General features: G+C 40.6%; 1 protein-coding gene across 2 annotated transcripts in view; it reads left to right on the top strand.

Annotated features, from left to right (window-relative positions):
• The first annotated feature begins 653 nt into the window (after positions 1-653).
• The window catches only part of EEA1 (early endosome antigen 1), a 154,814-nt gene continuing 139,834 nt past the window's right edge, over positions 654-15,633 (top strand). The window contains exon 1 of one of the 2 annotated variants that reach the window (XM_070409588.1): positions 654-873. In XM_070409588.1, coding sequence (XP_070265689.1) covers positions 850-873 — 24 coding nt within the window. In that variant the 5' untranslated portion in view covers positions 654-849. The remainder of the gene's footprint in view (positions 874-15,633) is intronic. The other variant, XM_070409589.1, reaches the window with a different exon arrangement.

Genomic DNA, 15,633 nt, shown 5'->3' on the forward strand with positions numbered 1-15,633 from the left:
TAATCCCCCTTCCCCCTCAAAAAAAAATTCCTCCAAAAAACACCCGAACTTCTCTTTGCTAACTACAATTCCCGTTTCTTCCTACCCTTTCTCCCGATTCGTTACTTTCTGAAGCAGGAAGGAAGTAGGGATAAAAAACCAGGAGTCGGTCAAGGGCACCCAAGTCGCACAGCGATTCTCTCCTTTGCTTTCACCCCGGCGCCTCCGGCAGAAATAAGAATCCAGTCCATTCTCCTCCAGGCCAGGGTCACATTGACAAGTTTACAGAACGGCCTGCGGTGCCGGAGCCTCCTCCTCCGGGCCCGGCCAGGGACCCCCACACGGGGCCCCAGGCTCCCCGCCCGCCTCCCTAGCGGGCACGTGGTGGGAGCGCGGGCGCGGCCTCGGACGGAGCCCGAGGGAGCGCTCGGCCGCCACCGTTTTTCCCGACCGCCGGAAGGAGCGGCGGCCCGGATCCTGGCACCTGTCCGTCACGCAGTCGCTCACGCCACACGGCTTCCGATTGGTGCGAGGCCTGGCCAGGCCCCTTCCAGCCCCGCCCCCCGCGGATGGACAGGCCGGGAGGGCGGGGCGTTGTCGGGCGGACCCGCCCAGCTGTCAGTTTACGGGGGCGGCCCGGCGGCGGGCGGACGCTCGCCGGCTGCCTCGTCGCTGGCTCACGCGCGCTCCCTCTCGCCGCCTGTGGGGAAATCCGGGCCGCTCCAGGGGCCGCCGCCACCGCCGCCGCCTCGTCCCGACCTCCTCCTGGGTCCCCTCCTGGCTAAGTTCCTTCCTCGCGCGCACCCTCGAGTAGGCAGTGGCCCGGCGTGGGTCCGGAGAGCCACCGCGGCGCGCCGGGCTGCTTAAACCATGTTAAGGAGGATTTTGCAGAGGGTAAGAGAGCGAAACCGTCTTCCCGGCGGCACGTGAGCGGGCGGTCCCGAGCCCGGGGCTGCGGGTGGCGCCGCCGCGCTGAGCAGCCGAGCGGGCGGCGCGGGCTCCCTCCTCCTCCTCTAGGCCCTGCCGCCCGGGAGGCGATTAGGCCGCGGTCGTCCGCCCGGGGTCAGGCCGTGGGGGCAGGGAGGGCGTCCGGGGCGGCAGCGGGCGGCAGGCCGGAGCCCGGGGCCTGGAGCCCGGTCCTCCGCGGCCCCGCTCCCCAGGCCCGGCGCCCCGCTGCGGCGCGGGGCTGTCAGTGCGAGAGGCGGCGGGCGGGAGGGTGTGGTACCGCGTTCCTCCGGATCCCAGACTGGGCGTGCGGGTGGAGTTCGTGCCTGCGGACCGCCTGCCGGGCCGGAGGTCGCCCCGCGGGAGGGCGCGGCGGCTTGCTGAGCGCGAACCCCACTCTCCGCGCCCACGGTGTCCCCCACCTTTACCCCTCGCGCACCTGCCACACAGGGCTTGGGGTTCGCATCTGGACCGTGTTGGAGGGTAGTGTGGCGAAACCCGGCCTAGCGTGGGCCCGATCCTGGTACCCACACTTACTGGCAAAGTCAGCTGAGAAAGAAGACATTACTCACTGTTGGAAACTTTTTTTTTTTTCTCCAATTAAAAATGCATTTTCTTCTCCCAGCCAGTCCCTTTTTTGTGCTCTCCAAGAATAAATCCGCAGTAAGCGTGATCCAGTGGTATACGTTTACCCCTTCACTTTCTACCAGTGCTCTCTGTATTTAAAAATCTGGAAAAAAACTTAAGATAAAAAGATTAGAGCATAGGAAAGCTGTATTGTTTAGCAATCAGTTCCTATAATGACATAAACTCTATTTCCCTAACCTATTTAGTTACTGTACTCAATTTTTGCTTGTTTTGGATGGCTTTTTGAGATTAATAGGTTGCAACAAAATGTAAATGATTCTGTAGTTGGTGCTAAACCCATGTGTTGGTTATTGTGTGAGTAGGATAACTAATTCAAAAGACAGAAGAAATTAGTGAATTTGTGATATTCACCCAATGTGCCAAAGACAGTGGAGTCAACCACTCTATACAAAGGGAGTATTCTTGTTTTGGCATAGCTTTTGTGACATCTTCAGGGCATGTGAAACTTGGTCCTATGTCAGGGGTAGAAATAGTTAACTTCTTATCTGCCACCCTTTATTGACATTTGATGATGATTTTGCATTGGTTTTGTCAGAGATTTTTTTTTTTTTAATCTTAATAAACTGGTGATTTAGGCAATAGCAAAGGTATGCCATTTGCTTTTGCCATAGGTTTTTGTGTTTAACAGTAAAGACATCTGTGCATGATTTACTTGTAGTACTTAATGATTTTCCTTTTATCAGACCCGGAGGAATGAATTACCTCATGCCTCAGATTTTTTTTGTCATGGTTCCAGAACCAAAAATTAGTTTTCCTGTGGTTTCTTTTAAAGTTTAGTTTTCAGCCCTAGCCGGTTTGGCTCAATGGATAGAGTGTCGGCCTGGGGACTGAAGGGTCTCAGGTTTGAAGAGTCCCAGGTTCGATTCCGGCCAAGGGCACATACCTGGGTTGTGGGCTCCATCCCCATGTGGAGTGTGCAGGAGACAGCCGATCAATGATTCTCTCTCATCATTGATGTTTCTCCCTCTCTTTTCCTCTCTGAAATCAATAAAAATATATTAAAAAAATAAAGTTTGGTTTTCAGAAATATGGGATGCTTTCTAGGACTCTTAATGTTGTTAAGGGTTACAGTTATATAAAGATAATTTTTAGTGTTGGTGCATATACATCAACTGTTGCATACATTTCAGATGAAACTACAAAATTGGAATTTATTCTGGTTATTGCTGAGATGTGATATGGAATTATCACATATGAATGTCAGTTGACAATTGAGTTTCTTGACCATGGCACTATTGATATTTGTGCCTGGATAATTTTTTGTTTTGGGGGGTTGTCCTTTACAGTGTAAGATGTTTAGCAGCATCCCTGGCTTCTACCCACTAAATACCAGTAGCACTCCCCAAATCCTCTTCCCCTTATGTGACAACTAAAAATACCTCCAAGACTTTACCAAATATCCCTTAGGGGCTACATTGCCCCTGGTTGAGAAACACTGTGTTAAATGTACATACTCTTTTATAGGAAAGTTTGAATTGTTTCTCACATTAATTATAAGATTAAATACTTAAATATTTTGAATTGTTTCTCACATTAATTATAAGATTAAATACTTAAATATTTTTTTAAAAATATATTTTATTGATTTTTTCACAGAGAGGAAGGGAGAGAGATAGAGAGTTAGAAACATCGATGAGAGAGAAACATCGATCAGCTGCCTCCCGCACATCTCCCACTGGGGTTGTGCCCGCAACCCAGGTACATGCCCTTGACCGGAATCGAACCTGGGACCTTTCAGTCCACAGGCCGAGGCTCTATCCACTGAGCCAAACCGGTTTCGGCCCCAGTGTACTTATATTGAGTATCAGTAAATACCAGTGATAGTCTAGGGGCTGGGAACCAGTTAAATAAGATATGGCCCCTCCATTTAGAACTCACAGCCTGCTTGTGGAAGTGGACATTTAAAAGTAGTGATTAATGTGCTACGTAATAGAAGAATGAAGAGTGCCCTGGGAGCTACTTTGTAGGAGGGTGTTGGGGCAGTCATGAAAAACTTCCGGAAGGAAGGCATATTCAAAGCTCAAAAGAGGGAAGGGCATATCTAGCAGAATGTTCAATATATGCCAAGACATGGAGTCATAAAAGGGTGGGTAATATTAGGGGGAACATGAACAATTAAGTTTAGGAAGTGAAATGATGCCCAGGGATTGGTGGGAGATGAGACTCCAGAGGTAGCTACAGACCAGGTTAGGAGAGTCCTTGAGTGCCTGTCGAAGTTCAGCTATTACCTTATAGATGGGTCAGTGTTAATGCCCAGCATTTAATAGGGGCATTTTGATAAAAGTCTTAAAGAAATCTTATGATTTTATAAATAGTTTAGAATCTAGACTATATATTTTAGTAACTCCACAGATGATATTTATTAACAAGTATAACTGAAATCTTTTTATTTATTTATTTATTTATTTATTTATTTTATTTCAGAGAGGAAAGGAGAAGGAGAGAGATAGAAATATCAATGATGAGAGAGAATCATTGATTGGCTGTCCCTTGCATGCCCCCACTGGTGATAGAGCCACAACCCAGGCATGTGCCCTGATAGGGAATCAAACAATGACCTCTTAGTACATAGGTTAATGCTCAACGGTTGAGCCATGCCAGTTGGGCTGAAATATTTAAGTTATGTAACGTAGTAACTATTTTATTTTATCCCACCCTGATAACCTTACTTCTCAGCAGAGATATTAAGATAGAAGATTTAAAAGTAAAGTTGCTGCCGAAATCAGTTTGGCTCAGTGGATAGAGTGTCGGCCTGCGGACTGAAAGGTCCCAGGTTCGATTCCCGTCAAGGGCATGTACCTGGGTTGCGGGCACATCCCCGGTGGGAGATGTGCAGGAGGCAGCTGGTCGATGTTTCTCTCTCATCGATGTTTCTAACTCTCTATCTCTCTCCCTTCCTCTCTGTGAAAAAATCAATAAAATATATTTAAAAAAAATAAAAGTAAAGTTGCTGATTTAGAGATTCTTTGAAATAGTATCAATGCTTTGACATTAGATTGCATTTCTTTAACATTGTTTTTAGATTACTTTTTTTTAACTGTTGTAATTTCCTTTTGAATAGTGCCCTTTAAATAGAATTTTTGAAAGAAGAAACAGACAATGTATAGTTATAATTCAGAGTCTTTGAACATCACCAATAAGGTCCCAGGGTACTTTATAGAAAACTTAGTGTCTGATTCCCTTCCTCCTTCTCCTCTTTCTAAAGGGTGTCTCTCTGAGGCTTGAAAAGGTTTGGAAAAAAAAAATTGAGGTCCCTCCAATATGTGTATATTGATTATTTTGCTTAATAGTCCTCTGAAGAGAAATGTGAATTTTAAGTGCTGATGGCCAGAAAGATGATCAGCATTTAGTACTTTAGGCAGTTTATAAACTTTGTTGCTTTTCTTTCTTGACTTACTGTAATTTAACATTTGTGTATTCTATGTAGTTTTACTGGTCTGTATCAATAATATTGCAAAAAGAAAAACGGTTTTAATTATTCTAGAATTGTAGAAGTAGGAAACTTTTATGGTCAACAGGTCTGTCTCTCTGATTTAAAAAATGAGAAAGTAGAAACAGAGATTCAGTGATTTATCTAAGCAACACAGTTTGATGTGAAAACAAATTTTTCCAACTCCCAATCTATTTCTCTTTTCTTGACATCTTGTCTCTCCCCCTCCCCCACTTCAAACTGGTATGGTTAGTACTATGCTAGTTACTGTGGAAGGCAGGTACTAGTATAGGAAAAAATATGAGACTTAACTTCTCACTCAATGAACTTATATGATTAAGTGCCAAAGTAAATGATATAGTGAATGAAGGCTATAGTAGTACAGAGGAGGAAAGATCAGAAATGAACCTGCATTAGTGGGAAGTCTCCTTGGAGAAAATGGGCATGAGAAAATGGGTTTTCTTTTGAAGGTGTGTGATTAGGAAAGGAAGAGAAAAGTTTCCTTCTAGGAAGGAGTTACAGTATAAGCAATGACTCAGAGATGAGAATGAGTACAGTCTTCCTGCCCACACTCCTTCTTTTGCATATTGTCTTTCAATAAACAAATATTTATGATACTTGCTATGTGCTAAATACTGGGACACAACAGTGAATAATCCACAATCCCTATCTTTAGGTAGCTTAAAACCAAGTGATTTTTAGAGAGAGAGAGATTTTTAGAGTAGAAAGAAATTGAGAGAGAAGTTTACAAAAATAGTGTTATACCTCATTTTGGAGATTTTGTTTAGCTCAGCCCTGTCCAATGTAGATGAGTCACATATATAGTTTAAAGTTGCAAGTAGCCACATTTAAAAAAAGTAAAAATAAAGAGGTGAAGTTAATTTTAAAAATATATTTCCTTTGACCTGGTATATCTAAAATATTTTAACATGTAATTAGTATATAAATTAGCAATTAGATACTTTACATTCTTTTTTGCAATAACAGCACATCTCAATTTGGACTAATCATATTTCAACTGTTCAACAGCCTCATGTAGCTGGCAGCTACTGTATTGGATAGTGCAGGTCTAGTTGACTACATATATAATTTTTAACTTTTTATTTAGAACTAATTATAAACTTATAGAGTTTCAAGAAGACAATAATACAAGGAACACTTGTATACTCTTTATCCAGATTCACCTGTTATTTAACATTTTATTCTATTTGTTTTATTATTTGCTCAGTTTTTTCTCTCTCTATCTCTGTAATTTTTTTTCTTTCTTAATCGTTTCAGGATTAGTTATGGTCCTTTACCTCTGAATACTTAAGTGAATATTAGGGTTATTTTCTTGCATAACCACAGTATAGTTATGAACTACATAAATTTACAATGATTCCATTTATTATTCATCATTTCAATTTTGTCAGTTAATCCGATAAAGTTCTTTGTAGCATTCTCCCTCTCCAGTATAGAGTCCAGTTAGGGTTAGATATTATATTTAGTTGTCATGCTTTAGCCTCTGTTAATATGGAAAATTTCCACAGCATTTCTTTGTAATTTATGACATTTGTGAAGAATACAGATTCCCCCCTTGCTTTTTTTATTTCCCCTAGAACAGTGATGGCGAACCTTGTGAGCTCGGCCTGTCAGCATTTTGAAAAACCCTAACTTAACTCTGGTGCCGTGTCACATATAGAAATTTTTTGATATTTGCAACCATAGTAAAACAAAGACTTATATTTCTGATATTTATTTTATATGTTTAAATGCCATTTAACAAAGAAAAATCAACCAAAAAAATGAGTTCGCTTGTCACCTCTGACACGCGTGTCATAGGTTCGCCATCACTGCCCTAGAATGTTCTTCATGTTGTATTTGTCTTATGTTTTCTTTCTTTCATTTTTAAAAAATATATATCTTTATTGGTTTCAGAGAGGAAAGAAGAAGGAGAGAGAGAGAAACATCAATGATGAGAGAGAATCATTGATTGGCTGCCTCCTGAACACCCTACACTGGGGATGGAGCCCAAAACCCGGGCATGTGCCCTGACTGGGAATCTAATCATGACCTTCTGGTTCATAGGTTGATGCTCAACCACTGAGCCACGCTGACCAGGCTTGTCTGATGTTTTCTTGTGATTAGATCAGAATTGTGCATTCTTGGTCAGAATGTTTCCTAGAAGATGTGTCTTTCTCAGGTTATCACATCAGAAGGCCCATGATGTCTTTCTGTCTCTCAGAGGTGATGTTAATTTTAATTACCTCGTCACAGGTCAAGCTGTAGCCCAATTTTTCAACTGGATAATAATTATTCTTTTTTCCTTTGCATCTAATAGGCAAATACATATGAGATGATACAAATATCCTGCTCCTTATCAAAATTTCCCCTAGACTTAACATCCATTATTGATTAACACCTGATTTAGTCTTCACCACAGTGATGGCAAAACGATGATTTTCCCACTTCAGCATTCCCTCTGCATTTACTAATTTGGTTCTTGGCATTCCTTCCTAGCTCTTTCCTAGTCCTAGCTTCCTTCCCTACAAGTTCTCTTCCCTCTCAGCTCCATATCTCCCACTTTCCTTTTCTATTGGTATGAACTCATAATTTTAATTTTTTTATGGTTTATATTCATCACTGTACTTAATCATTTTGATGCTCAAATTATTTCAGATTTGAACAATGGGAGCCCCTTTTTTTAAAATTAAATCTTTATTGTTCAGATTATTACAGTTGTTCCCCCTTTATCCCCCCATAGCTCCCCTCCACCCGGTTCCCACCCCACCTTCTGCCCTTACCCCCCTCACTGTCCTCATCCATAGGTGCACGATTTTTGTCCAGTCTCTTCCTGCATCCCCCACACCCTTCCCCCCACAAGAATAGTCAGTCCACTACCTTTCTATACCCCTGATTCTATTATATTCACCACTTTATTCTGTTCATCAGATTATTTATTCACTTGATTTTTAGATTCACTTGTTGATAGATGTGTATTTGTTGTTCATAATTTGTATCTTTACCTTTTTGTTCTTCTTCTTCTTCTTAAAGGATACCTTTCAGCATTTCATATAATACTGGTTTGATGGTGATGAACTCCTTTAGCTTTGTCTTATCTATGAAGCTCTTTATCTGACCTTCAATTCTGAATGATAGCTTTGCTGGGTAAAGTAATCTTGGTTGTAGGTCCTTGCTATTCATCACTTTGAATATTTCTTGCCACTCCCTTCTGGCCTGCATAGTTTCTGTTGAGAAATCAGCTGACAGTCATATGGGTATTCCCTTGTAGGTAATTGAGTTTCTTTCTCGCTGCTTTTAAGATTCTCTCTTTGTCTTTTGCTCTTGGCATTTTAATGATGATGTGTCTTGGTGTGGTCCTCTTTGGATTCCTTTTGTTTGGGGTTCTCTGCGCTTCTTGGACTTGGAAGTCTATTTCTTTCACCAGGTAGGGGAAGTTTTCTGTCATTATTTCTTCAAAGAGGTTTTCAATATCTTGCTCTCTCTCTTCTTCTGGCACCCTCATAATTCGGATGTTGGTATGCTTGAAGTTGTCCCAGAGGCTCCTTACACTATCTTCGTATTTTTGGATTCTTTTTTCATTTTGCTTTTCCGGTTGGGTGTTTTTTGCTTCTTCATATTTTAAATCTTTGACTTGATTCTTGCGATCCTCTAGTCTGCTGTTGGAACTCTGTGTAATATTCTTTATTTCAGTCAGTGTATGTTTAATTTCTAGTTGGTCCTTTTTCATAACCTCGAGGGTCTCACTAGATTTCTTGAGGGTCTCACTAAATTTATCGGCGGTTTCTAGAAAATTCTTGAAAAACCTTATAAGTGTGGTTTTGAACTCTATATCCAGTCGTTTGCTTTCCTCCATTTCTGTCATTTGTGATCTGTTTCTTTGTCTCCACATTTTGTATGCTTCCCTGTGTTGATAGAGTGGCTTACTGTGCTAGGTGTCCTATAGGGCCCAGTGGCTCAGCCTCCCCAATTACCTGAGGTGACACTCTTGGTGCACCTCTTTGTGGGCTTTGTGCACAGTCTTGTTGTAGTTAAGCCTTGATTGTTGTAGGTATCACTGGGAGGAATTGACCTCCAGGCCAATTGGCTGTGAGAATCAGTGGGAGAACTTCTGTGCTGGAGACACCCTTATGGGGCAAGACTTGCTTCAGTGGGCCTTTGGTTCTTACTGAGTCTGCCCCCTGATTGTGTCTCTTATGGATCTGAGTAGTTGTAATTTGGATGATCCCACCCTGACCACTGGGTACATTGGCTCTTGGATCTCTAAGGAGGTGCTAATTTAGCCTCTGCCTGAGGCTACCCAGCAGGAGCTATGGAGAGATCTGCAGATTCCTCTTCTTTGTTTGGGGTTTGGAGGCGCCCAGATGAGGCCCAGCTGTGAAACAATGGAAGCTGCTGTGGGGCCTTGGGCCTTCTTTTGGAAGTTCTGGATCTCTCCAACCCAGCTGCAGTTTGTTAGGTAATTTTCAGATTGCAAAGGGCCAGGCCTTTCATATGCAAAAGCCTCTGTGCACAGCTTGGGTGGGGCGGGGTCTCAGGGGATCAACAGGGCGGAGCAAGCAGCTATGGCTGCTCCTCAGTCCTACCCTAAGAGGCCCTGCATCTCAGTGTCCTGGTAATCGCTGCAAGCACCTCTGAGAGAAAGCCGCCCTCAAGTTCTGACCAATGCCAGACAGTCCGGTTTCTCCCCGTATGAGTCTGGGTCCCCAGAGACTCGCCTGGAACTCGAGTTTAGAGCAGTCGGGATCTTGAGACTCCCTCCCGATTGAAAAAGACAACCAGGTCCTCAGTTGCCAGCCCTTTCCACGTGCGCCTTTGTACCTCTGCACTTTACTTCTGCACCTCCTCTGAGTCTCAGTGTGCTTTTCTCTTTCCTTCTAGTTGTAGAATTTCCACTCAGCCAGCCTTCCTGTGGTTCTGGATGATGTCCGTTTTGTCTTTTAGTTGTATTTTTGAAGTGGTTGTGCGAGGCAGCAATTTCCGGTGTTTACCTATGCCGTTATCTTGGTTTCTCTCAGTGGGAGCACTTTTAAGATGGCTCCTGTGTCCTTTGACATGTCCTTATCATTTTTTAAAATTAAATCTTTATTATTGAAAGTATTATATACGTCCCTTTTTTCCTCCATTCACCCCTTCTAGCCCGCCCCTCCCCCTTTCACCACCCTATTGTGTGTATCCATGGGTTATGCATATAGGCAAACAAATTCTTTGGTTGATTTCTTCCCACCTACCCATCCTCCCCAGCCTTCCCTCTGAGCCTCTATAATTTTTTTTTTTTTTGAGCTGTTCCTTACTTTCTGGCATAACAAAGTATTTCAGGCTCATCCTTTATCTACCCTTTCCCAGCCCTGAAATGAACCATTTCTCTGAGGAGCCCTTTCCTTTTAGTGGGGAATGGTATTAGAGACCATTAGTGGGGTGATTTTCCTTCTTGTTTCCTTCAACACACAAATCTAACTGAAATTTTGAACTTTATTCTATAGGCATTAGGAAATCAATAAGCTTTTATTGAACAGTGAAATATATTTAGCACGGAGGGGAGGAAAAATTCTTTTCCACTTTCTTTGGGCCTTTGGGTGGGCCTAAGAATTAAACTGACATAAGACAGATTAACAGGAGAAAATCATATACATTTTTACATGTACATGAGAGCCTTCATAAGAGAATGAAGATCCAAATAAATGACCAGAACAGAAAGTGTATAGACCTTTTAGACAAAGAAATGATACATTTGTGAAGAATTGAGAAGACCAATGCTCTGGGGAAGGGGTAGTAAATGGTGAAGAAATAACTAGGAAGATAAGGATGAATTTAACAAGGTTTGTTTATATAGGTTTCTCAGCCCCAAATTCTGTCTCTGGTGATAAGGATGCCTTCTACCCTATTGGTACAGGGAGGGTACCTTTCACATGGGTGTTTTACCTTCTGCTTTCAGGAAGACAAAAGACGTTCAGAGTGTCCTTTTTGCATATGCTATTTTTTAAGTGCTTTTAGTTAAAAATAATCAATATGCCAAAGTGGCATATTTTGGGGTGATATATTCGGGTTTTCTTCAGGCACATAGTAGGTGTTAATATTTGTTGAAATGAGTATTGAAAGGAATGTTTTGGGAAGATTAATTTGCCAGTGTTACATGTGATGTATTAAAACCATAGGAGAGTATAAACAGAGATCAGATAGAAGTGATTTTAATATTTTAGGCATAATATTTTAATTATGATTTATATTAGAATGATGGCTATGTGAGCTGCAAAAAAGGTGATGAATAGGGCAGACCTTTTGAACATATTCCCCAAACATCTATTATGGGTCTACTATGTGCTGTGGACATATTGTTGAGTGAAACAGACATAAACCCCTGAGGAGCTTAGTGTCCAGAGGAGAAGAGAGGAACTGTTGAAAGAACCACATAATTATATGGTCAAATCCTTAGCTGAATGTTAGAAAGGAAAAGCACAGGGAACCCCATGAGCACACAGCAAGAAGGCCTTGATCTAAACTAAGATGCTAAGGAAGGCATCCCAGATTAGTTACACATTTAAGTTTCATTAAATTATTATTTATTTATTGAAATGAATTTTTAAAAGTAGGATTAATTTTCTCTGTATAGATTTATTTTCAGTATGTTAAGGTTAAGGAAGAGATTATCAGGGCCAGAACTAAGTTTTCTCTTCTAATCACAGGGATCTTTTGTGTGAGCTAGAGAATATAATTTAGTGGTTAAGAATGAACTTTGGAGCCATACTACCCGCGTAGTATCCACACCCCATTTACTAGCTGAGTAGCTTTTTGGCAAGTTACTTGACTTCTTTGTGTCTCATTAAAATGGTCAGAATACTAGTACCCTTCACATAGGGTTGTTGTGAGGACTAAATGAATCAATACATGTAAAGGTCTTAACAGTATCTAGCACACAGTAAGCTCTCTATAAAAGTTAGCTGCTGCTAATATTGGTATTATTGTTATTATTATACACTCTAAATTTCTTCAAGGAACACTTCTTATCACTCCCTTGTTTTAACTTTTTTTTTCCAAATCTCAATTTGTGTGTGTGTGTGTGTGTGTGTGTGTAGACATTTATTCATCACATTGAACATTTATTCTGTGCTAATTGCTATGCTGGGCTTAGGGATAAAAAAATTCTTGAGTTTTAATGGGAGAGACAGATACTTAAATAATCATTAAATAATCACAAAGATATGTGATAAATGTTAATAGAGCCACAGGAAATATTTGAGTACAAAAGAAAAAGTAATTATGTGGCAGAGGGTGAGAGAGAATTGGAGCAGAGACAGGGAATGGAGATTGTTGAAGGCCTTGCAGAAGCTGGAAGAGTGTGACAAAGGCAAGGAAGAGCAATGGAGAGAAGTTATTTTAGAGACAGGGACCAAGTAAATGCAAGAGTATTTCTGCATGGGGATAGGAATAGTTATAAGAGATGAGACTGTAAAGATATTGGATTTTATACTCTTCACAATAAGAAGCCATGGAAAGTTTTTAAGTGATCAAATTTGTAATAAGGAAAACCCTCAAAAATATTTTTCCTAGGTAATCTTTATAAAAAGTAAATCAGGTGAATGAATCACTCTTCTGTTTAAAGTCTGTTGGTGACTACTCAGTGCCCAGAGGACATGTCCAGATTCTTTACCTTGGCACACATGCACATATTGCTCTGGTCCTGTTAACTCCATTTCAGACTCATCTTCATGCATCTCTGTACATATGCTGACCTTGTTATCTTCACTAATTGCATTTCCCACAACATACCCTGTTATCTCATCAAACCTCTATAGAAGCTCTTTATTCTGCTTAGAGTGTCCTTCAGTCACTTGTCCACATTGCTCAGTTCAGTGACATTACAAGTTACTTGCTTTTTTATTTTCTTCTCTGGGCTTTTGGAATTAGACCATCATTTAGTGCTCCTCCATTACTGAGGGTGAGATCTTATGCAAAATTTCAAGCTTTCTGAGACCCAATCCATTTATTAGCAAACTGAGGATAATGTACTAGTATATCTTAGCAGTGTTGTAGAAGGATTAAATGAAATAATGTTCATGAAGTAATCACCACAGTATTCAGCATTCAATAAACATTTAGTATATAGTAGCTATTACATTGCATATGTCTAGAAATTTTATTACATTGTTTTTGTAATTTGTTTACTTGACTTCTTCCCTACTTAACTGAGCTTCTTTATGGTGGGGATTTTGTTTTTTTCTTAGTGTATAGGGCCTAACTTACTGTTTGATGCTTAATAGTTTTCAGTAATAAGTATATGTTGACTACTTGATGCCTATGTAGAGTGAATGGTTTCATTAAGGGAGAGACCAGCTAGAAAGTAATAATGTTTTAGTTCCTAAAATTGTTGCACATTAGAATCATTTGGAATCCTTTAGAAAGAAAGAAAAGATTCCCAGGTCTGTCCATTGAATCAGAATCTCTGGATCTCTGGTTGTCAGTCCCGGGGAAGATGAAGGCTAGATAGAATTCAGTCAGTGACTTTGGGGATGGAGAATAGATAGATTTTTCAAGAAAGTTAAGAAATAGAATTAATAAGAGGTAAATGCAGTACTTGCATCCTTCCACACCTGCATCAAATTATAACTAAACTACAGAATAACTGTCATTCAGAACTGCCTGAAATCTAGCTGAATTGAAGTCCTACAACTAAGGACCTACAACTAAGATTACCCAGCAAAGCTATCAGTTCGAATGGAAGGACATATAAAGAGCTTCACAGACAAGAAAAAGCTAAAAGATTTTATTACCACTAAACCAGTATTACAAGAAATGTTAGCTAAAGGGTCTTCTTTAGGAAGGAGAAGAAAATAAAATATGAACAATAAAATGATAATGAATACGTATCAACAATTAAATCTAAAAACCAAATAAATGAACAAGCAGAACAGAAACAGATTCATAGTTAACAGAACATTTTGATGGTTGCTGGATGGAAGGGGTGCTGGGGGCATGAGTGGAATGGTGATGGGATTAGGAAGTACAAATTGGTAGTTACAGAATAGTCATGGAATGTGAAGTACAGCATAAGGAATATAGTTAATATAAAAACTATGTAGGGTTTCAGAGGGTATGAGATTCATCAGGATGATCACTTAGTAAGTTACATAATGTCTAATCACTGGGGTGTACATCAGAAACTAATATAATATTGTTTGTCAAGTGTAACAAAAGTAAAACAGTGATTAAATAGTTAAAAAATAAAAGAGAATTGAAAGGACTTGTTGGTTTGTGAGTAGTTTGGGTAGCTGAGAGGATGATGGAATGGACTAAGGTAAAGAATAGAGGAGGAAGAACAGGTTTGAAGTGGAAGTGAACTAGAGATGTAGACATCCCAGGAGATGTTCACTAGGCAGGTGGAAATATAGGGCCAGCACTCAGGTGACAAATGGAGGCTGGTATGTATGAACATTGGAGAAATTTCAAGTCAGATAAGGACAGAAGTGTCCACTGAATGGAACAGTAGAGAATACAGTAGGTCCTTGGGTTACGTCGGAGATCCATTCCTAAGGCGTGATATAATGCGATTTTCGCTGTAAGTTGGAACCCACCTACATAAGCACCTACGTGACGTCACTCACATGGAGCACATACACAGCAGTAATGAAGTGAAACAGTAAAAAAAAATTTTAAAGAAAGATAACAATTCCTGACCTTTACTTGTAGTAAATAAATAATAAAAAACATAAAGCACATATGTACATACGTCGAAATGACGGAACTTTTTTTTTTTTTTATATAAATGGGAGATGGTGACATAACCACGAAACGACGTCTGAGATCTGTCTGTACCTAGTTCAATTTCAGGAGAGTCATAGGGAGGAATTATTAATTGTGAAGTAAGGAAATCAATGAAAAATATTTTAAAAATTAAAAAATATATATATGATGAACAAAAATAGATCTAGAGACAGAGAAGCATCGATCAGATGCTCAAACCTCAGAGGGAAGGTAGGGGAGGGTGGGGGTAAGGGGTAGAGATCAACCATATGCATGCATATAAACATAAGCGATGGACGCAGACAACGGGGTGAGGGTGAGGGCAGGGCTGAGAGTGTGGGGGGGGAAATGAGGGGATAAGGACACATTTGTAATACCTTAATCAATAAAATATATATATATATCTGTATTTAAATATACCATATATATTTTTATTGATTTGAGAGAGGAAGGGAGAGGGAGAGCGAGATAGGAACATCAATGATGATAGAGAATCATTGATCGGCTGCCTCCTGCACACCTCCTACTGGGGATCTAGCCCACAACTCAGGCATGTGCCCTGACCGGGAATCGAACTGTGATCTCCTGGTTCATAGGTTGATGCTCAGCCACTGAGCCACGCCGGCCGGGCAAAAATTAAAAAATATTAAAATAAGTAAAAAATAGCACAGACTACTCAAAGTAAGTAAAAAATAGCACAGGCTACTCATCTAAGAAATATGGAGGAAAGGAAACAGAAATTAAATAGTAAATGCATGAATGCAATCTGCCACCCTTGGACAATATAATAAATGCTTTTTATTTTCAAGGATCACAAATTTTACCAAATCAGTTTAAGTTGAAAGGGGAATTTATTGTGAGGTTTCAAAGTGACCAAAGAATAAGATTTGTTG

Source organism: Myotis yumanensis, unplaced genomic scaffold (genome assembly GCF_028538775.1).
Source record: "Myotis yumanensis isolate MYYU_CA2020_CCGP unplaced genomic scaffold, mMyoYum1.0.hap1 SCAF_3, whole genome shotgun sequence".
Classification (NCBI taxonomy): Eukaryota; Metazoa; Chordata; class Mammalia; order Chiroptera; family Vespertilionidae; genus Myotis; species Myotis yumanensis.